The sequence below is a fragment of the Corythoichthys intestinalis genome, chromosome 5 (assembly GCF_030265065.1).
Source record: "Corythoichthys intestinalis isolate RoL2023-P3 chromosome 5, ASM3026506v1, whole genome shotgun sequence".
Classification (NCBI taxonomy): domain Eukaryota; kingdom Metazoa; phylum Chordata; class Actinopteri; order Syngnathiformes; family Syngnathidae; genus Corythoichthys; species Corythoichthys intestinalis.
In genome coordinates, this window is record NC_080399.1 from 11,989,781 (window position 1) to 12,003,966 (window position 14,186).

The 14,186-nt window shown below is 38.0% G+C and overlaps 1 protein-coding gene across 2 annotated transcripts in view; it reads left to right on the forward strand.

The window, feature by feature from the left end:
• The window catches only part of si:dkey-234i14.6 (uncharacterized), a 30,024-nt gene extending 23,266 nt beyond the window's left edge, over positions 1–6,758 (forward strand). Inside the window, exons 5-6 of one of the 2 annotated variants that reach the window (XR_009063327.1) lie at positions 20–256; positions 6,037–6,758. Coding sequence is in view for 1 of the 2 variants with exons in the window: in XM_057837609.1 (XP_057693592.1) it covers positions 20–198 (179 nt within the window). In the remaining variant the exon portion in view is untranslated. The other variant, XM_057837609.1, reaches the window with a different exon arrangement.
• The last annotated feature ends 7,428 nt before the right edge of the window (positions 6,759–14,186 follow it).

The window sequence follows — 14,186 nt, forward strand, 5'->3', positions numbered from 1 at the left end:
GTTGTATTGTTTTCTCCAGGCTGCGGGGTCAACCTGGGCCTGCGAGGCCTGGAGTCCATGGGCACATTCATATATCGCACGGCCACTGCAGTGGACCAGCATGATGTCCTGGAGGCCCTGTCTGCAAAGATGCAGCACTCCAGACAAGTGGCACGGACCTTCAAGCAGACGGGCCTGACTGAGTCCATGTATGCATGACAGAGGCTGCTTTTATGGACAGTGCACATGATACACTCCTAGTGGTCATAGAGAGAAGGTAACACCAATAGCACTGAGCTGATAACATCAGCTGACTTACTGTAAAAACACTGTAAACATTTTCTGATATCAAAAAATATGTCTCTGTCTTATGTGATATATTTTTGTGCTGGATTGTTTCTGTATTGATGTGTACCAATTATGAACCACAAGATCTGGATTAATTACAATTTACTTAAATATGTTCAAGCTCAAGGGATCCTCAATTCTTACCGACACATGCCAAATTTGTCCAAATGTCAGAGAGTGTCGTAATATATCAGTAACCTACACTAACACAATGCAGTAGTAGAGTCAAAATAAGTTTTGTATGAAAAAAAAACAAAGTATTCAAATAACTAGTAGCATAGCGGTAACTCAATGTGCCTTGTCAAAAAAATCAGCCATCGATTGTGATTCTATTTAAAGGGGACCTAAAACCCAACATCTTCTGAGCAATAATTTGTTGTGGGTGAGCACCAGGGAAAAGCCCAGTGAAAAACACCAGAAAAAGTTGCTACATTTGGCTTCTAAATAGGAGTCATAAAACACATTCGCTGCCATTGACGGCAGTAAACGGTGAATCCATTTTGACTGGGAGGGTGTTGGCAGCGATTTTTCACTGCCAGCCTCTCCCAGTCAAAATAGATCAGACGTCTATCAGTTAATGGCGCAATAAAGTGGCAAAGGTAGAAACTCTGAGAGTAAGAATCATAAACAATAAGTCTAAACAAACAACAACAAAAAAACATAGACAACCCTCTCAAAACAGGCTTATTTTCAGCTAAGTAAAATGACGTGTGAAAAATGTTATTCTTGTATCAATAAATATGATGTCATATTCATGTGATTAGACCCTGCATTTTATGAAAACGGTTTAGTTGTTTGACCCATAGTTAAGGCATATCTTTGATATACAGTACGAGGGACACGATTTTTGATTCGATTCAATACATTTAATGCTCTGAAACAAAAAATATACACGTGTTTTTAATTTTTAAAATTTTGCTAACAAGCAAAAATAGCAACGCAATCATATAAACATGCAATGTAGTGCATACTATTTATGTGCTTACTTCTTACTGATCTGAAGAAATAATTGTATAAAAGTGCTGAGAACAATCTTTACTTTTTGTAAAGTGAAGCAGGCAGTGCTTAATTTGTAAATCATAAGGTGCCGGAACGCAAAGTACATATGACAGCACAGGTATGACTAGACACGCACAGGTCCCGGAACACAGGCAAAAACTGGTAAATGTGTCGAAAACAACACTCAAATGCCCACTTGCCATGCTGTGGGATTTATAAGCCTCATTTTCAGATAATAATAATAATAATAATACATTGTATTTCTAGAGTGCTTTTCAAGCCTCTGCTAGCGGCAGAGTTTGTTTATTCAAGGCAAAGCTGCGCCGGACATTTTAGCGCGAGAGACGACAAATTCGGAAAATGCATTTTGACAGCATTTCATTTAAATCGAATGTTTTTGCATAATGAATCGAAGAGGGCGTATTGAACGGTTCAATATAAAATCGAATATTGTTGCATCCATCGTAAATATTGCGCTCGGCACTTCTTTTTTTTCCCTTTAGCTTGTGCGCTAGTCAATTTGCATGTTTGAGTAAGTCTGTTATCTAACTTTAATTAGTTAGAGATAGGTTTGTCTGAAGTTTCGACTTGGACCACTTTTATATCACTCCCATGCAAATAGACAAAAGGAGTTAGCCCATTGTAGTTCTTAAAGGCTCAGTTGACCTCTGGGGTCTTTCTGTCTTCAGGTATTTTTGAAATGATGAGACAGTGCTGAAAATCACATAGAACATTGCTGCTCTCTAGCGGTGATTATGAATAATACAACTTGACTTCAAACAATACAATCGCTCCATCTTCAATATTGACAATGCTAGCATCACAATTAACAAGCATCTATTTATGGCTTCACGTTCGTTTGAAACTTAAGTTTATTATGTATATCCATAACTAGGGTGACCATATTTTGATTTCCAAAAAAAGAGGACACTCGGCCCGGCCGTGAGATACTTGAATTTTACTTGAAGTTTACTCAAAGATGTCTATATCACTTCAATATATTTAAAGTGGGCCTCCTCCATCTGGATGGAACAATTCAGTATTATAAAAGAAATTATAGCCATATAGTATATAACTAAACACGCAAATTGTCCTTGCACATGTGGTAGAATTGACAATAAAGCAAACTTTGAAACTTTGAAATTCAAAATCTCAAAGGTTACTCAACAGGCTTTATTATTCCTAAAAATTAATTAAAAAAAACCCCACCACACACCTGGAATTAAAAAATAATCAAAAAGATTAATAATATAATGCAGACCCATAGAAATGTAGTCCGGTCAGTACACACGCACACACAGTAGTCTATGTGGCAACTAAATATTTTTTATAAACTACTATCACAACAATTGTCGTTGAATAATTGTTATTCCCACTCAAGTTATCCTCATTCACTGTTCTAGATTGCATGCAAACAATAACTGAAAAAAACAGAGAAACGATTCAACCAGCATGTGTGCAAATCCAGTTCAAATCTACATTTCCCAGAATGCCTAGCGCGGCTTAGCCCACAGACAGCTATCCTATTAGCGAGCACAGGTAGCCGAGCCAAACTCAAACATTGCTATGAAAGTTTACAATCATCGGCAGCGCAACGATACTACACCAAACGGGATTTTACAGATCACACCAGTACAAAGCTCCGATAGAAGTCAACAGTTGCCGAAAAGTAAGTTTAGCAAGTGTACATACCGATAGCCTGTGAGCTCCTGTGGTGATGAAGATTTGTTTGTGAATGAGAATTGACAGTTGAACCCATGATAAATCCAGTATGTGACTGTGCAATGCATACACAAATTTGTATCCAAAGTAGAATAAAGGTATTTTTGACTTAATTACAATTTTAGGTACATGAGCATTTCATTATATACGTATTGAACACAACAATTGAGCCGGGAACACGTACAGGCCCGACAGTACTGTAGTATTCTGTGCAAATCGTCAGTCAAAAAACCGGACATTTTCCTGAATTTATAAAACCCCACCGGACGCCCAGAACAGGATGTAAAAAGTGGACATGTCTGGGCAAAAGAAGACGTTTGGTCACCCTATTTTATTAGCATTCAACTCTTTCACTTTAATGGACAAAACAGCAAAGCCGTGACTGAATAGCCTTCAAAAATATCGTATATGTGAACTAATCTGGGACAGGTTTTCTTGTCTCGCCTAAGCATGGCAAACAAATAGAAAACATCCTCATCCAAATTTGTCACATCTAATTAAAAAGGTCAATTACAAGCAGTTTGACCTTTAGAGGTCAGCGGAGTTCACCTCTGAACTGGCCCGTTGCTCTACTGCTAAGCCTGTTATTAGATTAGATGCAATAATGACAACATCTTTTGCCTTTGCATATGATTAACGGCATTTGGTGGGGAGGCGGGTGAAGGACAATTTAATCAATGATGCGGAATGACAAGTTGGTAAATGAATTAGACTCTGACCATGGGCTGTGATCAATGGCAAATGTTAAGCAGGTTGAATGTATGGTTTGATTCAATTGCTTTGTTGTTTGACTTAAATCTACTCTGGTGCCTCGCATTCTTTTTAGGGCAATCAAGCAAACAGTTGAATGCCTTTTTGGACTTGGTGTGCAAAAACAAGGTGGTAGTGCATCTTTCATCCTGCCACACGAGGGCAGTGTTTGCCTATGAAAAAGCTTTTACATGGTTTACCTGCGCAGTTAATTTTAAAACCATTAAGCAACGACGTGAATAATAAAATCGCACACAAATAAATACGTGACGATATTACAATTCATTCTAAACATAAATACGAATAAAAAAATATTATGTATTTTTTTGTTGTTGCACAAGTTGATTAACACTTTTAAGACTTGGAATGGACAAATTGTGATCCATCAACTACTAGTGCTCTAACAACTAAGGGTGTCTGACTGTTTATTATTTTAGTTTGTACTTTAAGATCACTCTTAAGATTAAAAGAAAAACAATAAACACACCTTTTTTTGAGCTATAAAATGGGTTTATATCCATAGTTTGTTTCAACTTTGAGACTTGACTATGCAGCATACTGCAGTAAACCATCATCTTTGACCCTCTCTGAATAGCAGTCTGCCATTAGATAGTCAGAAAATTAATGATATATCTTTTTTTATGAAGTGAAAAAGCTGTTAATGGCATGGTCAGCCATTGAACAAAAAGATTATTTTGGTAAATAATGAGAGAAAAATGTACCTTTGTAAAACTTATGAATTATGCATGAGAGTTAGGGGTGAGACAAAATATCGAAATGGTGATATATCGTGATACTTTGTATCCCAAAAGGTTATTGATATGCTTCTGCCAAAAATCGAGATATCGTTTTAAAAAGGTGGCAGTGTTTTAAAAAAAAAAAAAAAAAAAAAAGGGACCAACAAGTTGCTACCATAATCTTCCACAATAATAGTGTCTCAGGTAACTCTAAGGCTGCCATTGACGGTGCTCGACGCCCAATCCATTTACACTGGGAAAGTTCGTTCATCCGAAATAGGGCTGCAGCTTTCGATTATTTTAGTAGCCGATTAATCGATGAACTATTTATTTTGAATAATCGAGCAATCGGATAAGGAACATAAAAAATTAAAATACCTGAGCTGAGCCTCACACGGTATATTAAAAAAAAAAAAGAGGATCTATGAACAACAAAAGAACAATTGACTAACATAGCAAAAGTTCGTTAGCTTAAATGCTATAAAATGCTAACGCTTTTTTACAATGCTCTTAACAAATGGTTCAGACATATATTCCCACAAAAAATGGCTAAATATACCTTTAAACTAAATTACGAATGCATTCAAAAAAATCATTAGCTCAAAAAAAAAACGTAGCTTATGTTGGTCTTAATAGGGAGCAGATGGATTTAGCCATGTGAGATGAGGTAGACTAGAGGGCTGTGTATCCACCCAAATCAATGAAAATGAATGCAAACACTTTCAAAACAAACTATTACAACGCCACTTTAATTAAACGAATACTCAAAGCAGCAAAATTTAATTGAATTTTTTTTTTTTCTACTCGAATACTCGAGTTAATCGATTAGTCATTGTAGCACTAATTCGACACCAGAGCATTTTAGTCATTCTGTCCGATTTTTCGGGGCATTAACAGGTCACTTGCTGTTCATTTACAGGTCATTTCCTGTTGAGTTTGAGTCACTACCTAATCATTTGGGTGACTCCCAGGTCACTTCCGCTTCTGTAACTAAAAATAAACAGGAAGTGACCCATAAAATACCCCCAAATAATAGGAAGTAACTGAAAATCAACAGGTAAATGACCTTAAATGGCCCAAAATTACCTCAATGACGGCCATAGACGTTCAATCCGTTTGAACTGGGAGGGTGGCAGCGAATGAACGAATGTTGGACGTCTACTAGTGATAAACTCATTCCAATTCACAGCAGAAGCTTGTTTTTCTGTTTATTAGTTGTTTGTAGAATATCTCAGAATGATTTCCTGACCAATGTATCGATAATCGTTGAATCGCCATATCGTCAGATCATCATCGTGAGCTTTGTATCGCAAATCGTATCGTATCGTGAGGTAACAAGAGGTTCCCACTCCTAATTAGAGGACTATTTTGCATCCATAAAGCAAAACAAATGTATTAAGTAGACTAGTCACTGAGATACAGTATGTTACTCTAATCATTTTCTACTAAACATCCCCCATGAATGAAAATGTTGCCTTCACCTTATCTTTGGTCGTTGTAGTTTGAGGAGGACGCCGTCGCGACTCGCTATCGACGGGCCTTCACTCGCCGTCTGACACGCAGACAGGAAGTCACTGTCACATGACTTGGATATCGGCACCTTGTCTGATGAGCGCCGACGGCTTTCTTGTCTTTGCTGCCTGCACAAACAAGCTGATCGCACAAAGAAAGCAATTCATGATGTCATGGAGTCGAGCTTTGTATGTATGGTCTAATTGTGCAAATGTGTTGATAAAACTGAGCTGGTAGTGATGATCATGGTTGAGTGCCATCGACAGCGACAGACGTCCAATGCATTTGATCCATCAGTCAATGACAGTTTATCACTGTCAATGGTAGCCAATAAGTTAATGGTCCCAGTATCACTAAACCAGCCTCATTCCATCACAGATGCTGGCTTTTTAACATTAATTACACTGATAGCAATCTGGATGCAGTCTATGCTGGACAGTCCTTAACCTGTTTTCCCATAGGACACGACATCCATGATTTCCAAAAACTGTTCAGACCACAGCACACTTGTGTCAGTCCATTTCACTTGGGCCAGGGATCTCAAACCTGCGGAGCAGAGGCAGATTGTGGCCCAACGGACAATAATTTGTGGTCCCTTATTTGACATCCAAAGGTAGTATTATGAAATATAAACAAATAATAACTTGACAACATTTTAGAAAGCCAGCAGCAATTTAAAAATTATACAGTATACACTGCTGGCCAAAAGTATTGGCACCCCTGCAATTCTGTCGGATAATGCTCAATTTCTCCCAGAAAATGATTGCAATTACAAATGCTTTGGTAGTAACATCTTCATTTGTTTAGCTTAACATGAAAAAAACACAAAAGAGGATGGGGAAAAAAAATTAATTATCATTTTACGCAAAACTCCCAAAATGAGCCGAACAAAAGTATTGGCGCCCTTTGAAAAATCATGTGATGCTTCTCTAATTTGTGTAATTAACAGCACCTGTTACTTACCTGTGGCACATAACAGGTGGTGGCAATAACTAAATCACACTTGGAGCCAGTTAAGATGGATTAAAGTTGAGTCAATCTACTGTATGTCCTGTGTCCTTGTGCGTACCACATTGAGCATGGAGAAAAGAAAAAAGACCAAAGAACTGTCTGAGGACTTCAGAAGCAAAATTGTGAAGAAGCATGGGTAATCACAAGTCTACAAGTCCATCTACAAAGACCTGAATGCTCCTGTGTCTACCGTGCGCAGTGTCATCAATAAGTGTAGAGTTTTCAACGAATGATTGTGCAGATGGTGGATAATGAACCTCGACTAACATCCAAACAAGTTCAAGCTGTCCTGCAGTCCGAGGGTACAACTTTGTCAACACGTGCTATCCGTCGGCGTCTCAATAAAAAGGGACTCTACGGTAGGATACCCAGGAAGACCCCACTTTTGACCCAGAGACATAAAAAGTTTGCCAAAACTTACCTGAGAAAGCCAAAAAATGTTTGGAATCATGTTCTCTGGTCAGATGAGACAAAAGTCGAGCTTTTTGGGAAAAGGCATCAACATAGAGTTTACAGGAAAAAAACGAGGCCTTCAAAGAAAAGAACACTGTCCCCACAGTCAAACATGGCGGTGGTTCCCTGATGTTTTGGGGTTGCTTTGCTACCTCTGGCACTGGACTCCTTGACCGTCTGCATGGTATTATAAAGTCTGAAGACTACCAACAAATTTTGCATCATAATGTAGGGCCCAGTGTTAGAAAGCTTGGTCTCCCTCAGAGGTCATGGGTCTTCCAGCAGGACAATGACCCAAAACACACTTCAAAAAGGACTAGAAAATGGTTTGAGAGAAAACACTGGAGACTTCTAAAGTGGCCAGCAATGAGGCCAGACCTGAATCCCATAGAACACCTGTTCTGTGAGATCTGAAAATGGCAGTTTGGAGAAGGCACCCTTCAAATCTCAGAGACCTGGAGCTGTTGACAAAAGAAGAATGGTCTAAAATTCCAGCAGAGCATAGTAAGAAACTCATTGATGGATACCGGAAGCGGTTGTTGGCAGTTATTTTGTCTAAAGGTTGTGCTACCAAGTATTAGGCTGAGGGTGCCAATACTTTTGTCCGGCCCATTTTTAGTTTTGTGTAAAATGATAATGATTTATTTTTTTCCCCCCATTCTCTTTTGTGTTTTTTCATTGCAAGCAAAATAAATGAAGATATTACTACCAAAACATTTGTAATTGCAATCATTTTCTGGGAAAAATTGAGCATTATCTGACAGAATTGCAGGGTTGCCAATACTTTGGGCCAGCAGTGTATGATATATGAACACTCCAAATTGTCCATGCGTGTGAGTGTGTGCATGCATGGTTGTTAATCTTGTCTGTGCCATGCGACTGGCTGGCAACCAGCTCGGGTGTACCCTCTCTCCTGTCTGTAGTTAGCTGGAATAGGCTCCAGCACCCCTGCGACCTTCGTGAGGATAAGCGGTTCACAAGATAAATTAATGAATAATACAAAATCAAATTATGAAATAACTAGGGCTGTCAAACGATTAAAATTTTTAATCGAGTTAATTACAGCTTAAAAATTAATCGCAGTTCAAACCATCTATAAAATATGCCATATTTTTCTGTAAATTATTGTTGAAATGAAAAGATAAGACACAAGGCGGATATATACATTCAATATACGGTACATAAGTACTATATTTGTTTATTATAACATTAAATCAACAAGATGGCATTAACATTATTAACATTCTCTTAAAGTGATCATGGATAGAAAGACTTGTAGTTCTTAAAAGATAAATGTTAGTACAAGTTATAGAAATTTTATATTAAAACCCCTCTTAATGTTTTTGTTTTATTAAAATTTGTAAAATTATCAATCAAAAAATAAACTAGTAGCTCGCCATTGTTGATGTCAATACTTACACCATGCTCACTCATGGTACTAACCCATAAAATCAGTTGGACCCAAGCGCCAGCAGAGGGCGCCAATCACCAAAAAACAAGTAACAAGCGGACATTACACTATATAGTACATTTTAATCTGTTTGAGCGGGGCATGTGCGTTAATTGCGTCAAATATTTTAACGTGATGAATTAAAAAAAATTACCGCCCATTAACGCGATAATTTTGACAGCCCTAGAAATAACTTAAGAGTAAAAATTTTTTTTTTTTTTTTTTTAAATCCCTTACGTATTTTGTTCTGATTTTTTTTTTTTTAAACCTCTAGTACCCTAACATGGCTCAAGCTAATGATAACATTTTGTAGCGTTTTTACCAACTAGTTAAAGTCAGTAACATTAGTCCTTTTTGTGTGGAATCTTCAATAACTCGCGTAGACGCCGCCCTAATAAACTGAGTTTGAAACCCCTGATTCAGACCCTGCGTGTCGAAATGGATTAATTGTCGAAGAAGGACATTAATGAGTGTACATTTTAATCAAGAAATTGCATTAATGGTTTAAATAAATTAACACGGCACCTTCAAAAATCTGGAAAGTCTTGCCAAAGTCCACAATTCCTTGTCTTTGCTTGCTGACTTGTGCAATTCTGTTGCTTCCGTTGTCTATTTTGCCTGTTTCAAAACAATATTTTGCAGGTTATGGGTCACAATGTTAGAAAGGTCTGATATTAATTATTGTGAATGTACTGGAAATTTTGACAGGGGTGTGTAAACTTTTTAAATCCAGTATTTTTTAAACCATACATTTCAAATCAGCCCTCCAGATTAGAACAAGGCTCCTGAAGTGTGTGAGTGTGTAGGGGGAGATATGTAGCAGGGAGGGGGGCCGTGTGTCACCGGTAGCCTCGGGGCCAGGTTGCTGTTGACAGGGACGAGGGTCTCTGATTTGAGGCGAGCCGTCACCCCGGCGACGGCAGCTGCCTCCCCGAGTGACACCTCCCCGTTAGTGGGGGAGACGTGCCGCTCTGTGCGCTCGTGTTGACGGACTCACTGACTGTATTGCTGCTCGCTAGGACTGATGAGGTGGCAGACCTTCATGTTGCACACCTAAGTGGACTCCTGCCGGTGTTTGGCCAAAGTGCAAGAAGAGGTGAACCTTGAACACAAGTCCAGCAGGTCAGCAAATACACAAAAGCAGGTGGAAAACACACACACACATACACGTGCCCATGTGACCCTCAGGTGGCATATCGCCATCTCACCTTATCTAATTTCATTAATGTGATCCCCTGTCCGTCCCGTGACGGCTTAATGGTCATTATTTGTGGCTCCCTTCAAATAAAGGCCCGGGCAGTAAATTGCAGTCTGTGGAAATCGAGATATAAACGCCACCCTGCATTACTGTATAATATCTTTCCCTTTAATTAACTGAAAGCCATGCTGACATTTATTGGATTGCAAGTTACTTGTTAATGGCTATAAATTGCGCCACCCCCCAAAAAAAGAATCATTGCTTATTTTACATCAATAATTTGTGGACCTTTCGCTAATGATTATTCATTACTTGCCTACGGGGACTGCCGTATTTGGTGAGCTAAAGTGAATGAAGAATGTAAAGATTTAAGTGGGCAGTGTCTACTTAGTGTTATGGCTTTTCGGTGCCATGCATTAACTGCTTCGCCCTGTTGCTGTCCCGCCTGCATCTGCCTTTCCCGCCCTGTGAAAAATGTGCCGTAGAGGAATTTATTGCATGACTTTCATTCCATCAGCGAGAGCTACTTTCATGCAGAAAGTGCTTTTTTTCCCTCCTGACAGCGTAAGTATATTCTCCTGTTGCGGCAGAAAAGAAGAACGGTAATCGTGTGAGGGGAAAAAAATAGGTGCTGGTGTGTCTGTATGTTCACCACGTACATATAGTAGAGTGTTCTGCTATACTTTGAGTGGTGAAAGTATTATGTAATTTTGGATAGTAATGTAAATTATAATGCCAATTTAAAATAAAATAGCTTTTTTAACTTAGATTATTGTTAAAAAGAAAATGCGTAATGAATTTAATAGCAATTTGTGCTTAAACATGCCTCTCTTCATTTTAATACAGTTCCAGTTAAGAGCAGGGGTGAAAGTGGGCGGGAACGGTCAGGAACTCAGTTCCGGTATAAGATTTAGCGCTGGAACGCAGTTCCGGTATAAGAATCATGGCCAGAATGCAGTTCCGGTATAAGATTCAGGGCCAGAACGTTCCGGTATACGGTGCTTTGATTCCGAAAATATGACGGCAACTGTCAAAACGCTATGTAAATTTTTTCTTTTTTTTTTTAAATACAAAGCTGCTACACATGCATTTCATCTCCAAGAAGAAAACAATCTACAACAATCAGATTTACATACACAAGTGTTAACAACAAGCATAATAAATTGCTTGTGTAGTGTAATCCGTTTCCACCGATATTTATTATTTATTTTATTCCATGGACGGCATGGAGGTTTCCCCAGCTGCTGTAGTTATCGGAGTTTGACGATGACGAGTCACGTTAATGTGCGAATGCACGCAACAAAGCAAAACACCTGGACTCATTTATCCGTTCATTTGGCTGACATACTGACATGTGATCACCAGAGATAGTTAGCGCTGATTGGTTCAAATGTGCATGTTTTCTGAAAAGGCAAAAAAAAAAAAAAAGGGGGCAATGCAACAGAAAATGGATCAAATCTTTAAGAGCAAGGAAAGAGTTAAGGTGGCTTATTCATCGTATTTAATTTTATTTGCTCTGATGGGGAGCTGTCAATGTGCAGTTTGGACTTATATTTGTTCATTATGTTAGGCTACTTATTCATTTCCTTTTAATTTAAAAAAGTCAATGTTTGCGCGATCTTATATATATATATATATATATATATATATATATTTCACTCTGCATAATATAAGTCATTTGTACTTATTTTTCTGAATGTATGTATGCTACTTATATCTCTAGTATTAAAAAAAAAAGTACGTATTAGTAAATGTTTATATTAACTTCAATTTTAATATACATCCTATGTTCTTAAGTAGTTAAAATTGAGATTTGGCATTTAGTATGTGAGGAAATGAGGGAAAATAAAAATTAGGAGATGGAGGTTGGAGCTGTTTTTGTTAACTTTTATTTTGCAAACCATTGAAGAAATACAATTTTGAATGAAAATCAGTTTTTGTATGTGTTATAGAAATAACTGACCAAAAAGAGTTTTCTTTGCATTTCATTATTTTTTTTTACACCCCCCCCCATCCCCCAAAATCAATCAATAAATCAATGAATAAAATTTCTGGCTTCGTGGCGACCTTCACGTCGGAGAGTTCCGGCAAGAAATTCTAACCACTTTCACCCCTGGTTAAGAGCTGTTGCAAAATTAGGCCTTTGTATGTTTATAAGAACCTTTGAAAATCCAGGAACAATTCCTATAAATTCATATACATAGTAATATAAACAGGGTGATTGAAAAGTAACTCCCTATTTTAAAGTACTTATAATTTATGCATAAGTTCACGGGATTTATAGGGAACCTCGGACTTAAAGGCTTGTAGGCTCTAATAAGCCACAATTGTTCTCTTTTACTAAAATATGTTATTAGGAACACATAAAATATTGTCATTGATTTAAAAATCTATAATATTTAGTACATTTTATGACCAACAGAGGCCGCCATGTTAAACTCATTTGCTCCCAGAAACGTATAAGTACGTTCTATTTTTAAATGCTTCATTGTCCCAAAAACGTACTTATACGTCTTTTGCATTTTTTTTATTTTTTTTACAAGAAGCATCTATAGCTTCCGATCTATCTGAGAAACAAAATACAAGGTTCCAAACCCATTTTAAAGCAATAAAACTGACCAGTGGAGGGCAGTAGCGCATTTTGTATGACCCGCAACCCGATTCAACAGCAATGAACGGCCGGGCAGCACGGTTGGAGCGCTGGCGGCATGATGCCAGGCGGTGATCCGACCGAACAAAACAACCGAGAGGACGCCTGGGAGGCCAGGCGCTGGACGACCGAGCGTAACGAGTGGGACCCCCAGTGCAGCGCCTCGTCAAACAGACCCCACAGAGACGCAAAAATAATCCATCTTTGTGAGACAGACAACGATGAGGGAAAAGTTTACACGGCTGACGCGGCGACAGCGGCGTCATCTCGGCGACAAAGCGTCATCTCTCAGTAGTCATGTGTAAATAAATTGTTACTTTGCTATCAAAAGCTCTATTTGTCTGGTTGTTCATGGTATTTTGTAAAAGAAAAACATTATTCAGATGTTTGGGATGTAACTAATGCAAAAAAATAGCTTTGTTAAAGTCAAAGTTATGTTTGAAACGTATGCGTTTACAAAAATCTCATTTTCTCCGTTTTTTTCATCAGAAATTGGAAAATTGCTCAAACTAAGCTATTTTCTAATGCTGATTTCTAAAGAATGGAAAAAGATATGAACTTACTTTTTTTCTGCTGAAAGAAAAGAGTCTAATCTTTCTTTTGGTGGGTTCCATGTTTATATAGCAATAGAACAGAATTTTCTGTGGGCCTTGCAAAATCAGTCAAAATCCAGAAAAACAGCCGGGAGTGAAGGGCCTTGCTCTGGTGAAAATGGCTGGGAGTGAATGAGTTAATGGAAGCTCGCGGTGATGACGAAGATTGTCACTGCCACTCGACGAACACTACCGGGTTACTGCAATTCCTTCTACGCAGCGAAACGTCCAAGACATGCACTCATTGGTTAAAAGCGGCAACTACTTACTATTTGTGTTATTATTGAGTCTTTTATTACCTTTTCATTGCCTCAAAATACTTTTTGCATGTGTTTCCCTATCTTACTTTTAAACATAGTGTTTTCTGGTGGTAGCTCTAAAGCAGATTATTGATCTGGTGGCCAGATTAGTCACGTAGCGTATTTAAACCACCCTTATTTGATATTACTACGTTTAAGTACTTTCTTAAGGCATCTTTAGTATGTTTTTTTTTTTTTTTTTTTTTAAATAAAAAAATAATAATTTTTTTTAATAACAATTGTCCGATATTACCGGGTAGCCAATAACATCGACCGATGAAAGCATTTTAAAATGATATTTCATTATCGGTTTTGGGCCAATATGCATTTTGCCTTATAAATGAATGAAGCAGCCATCTGCCTTTCTACAAGAGCTGTTCACAGCTTAACACAGCAGTTATGCTTATTGACCATTAAATGACTCTAAATCAGTGGTTCTTAACTGGGGTTCGGTAAAGATTAAGAAACGCAGAGACCTATTTTGT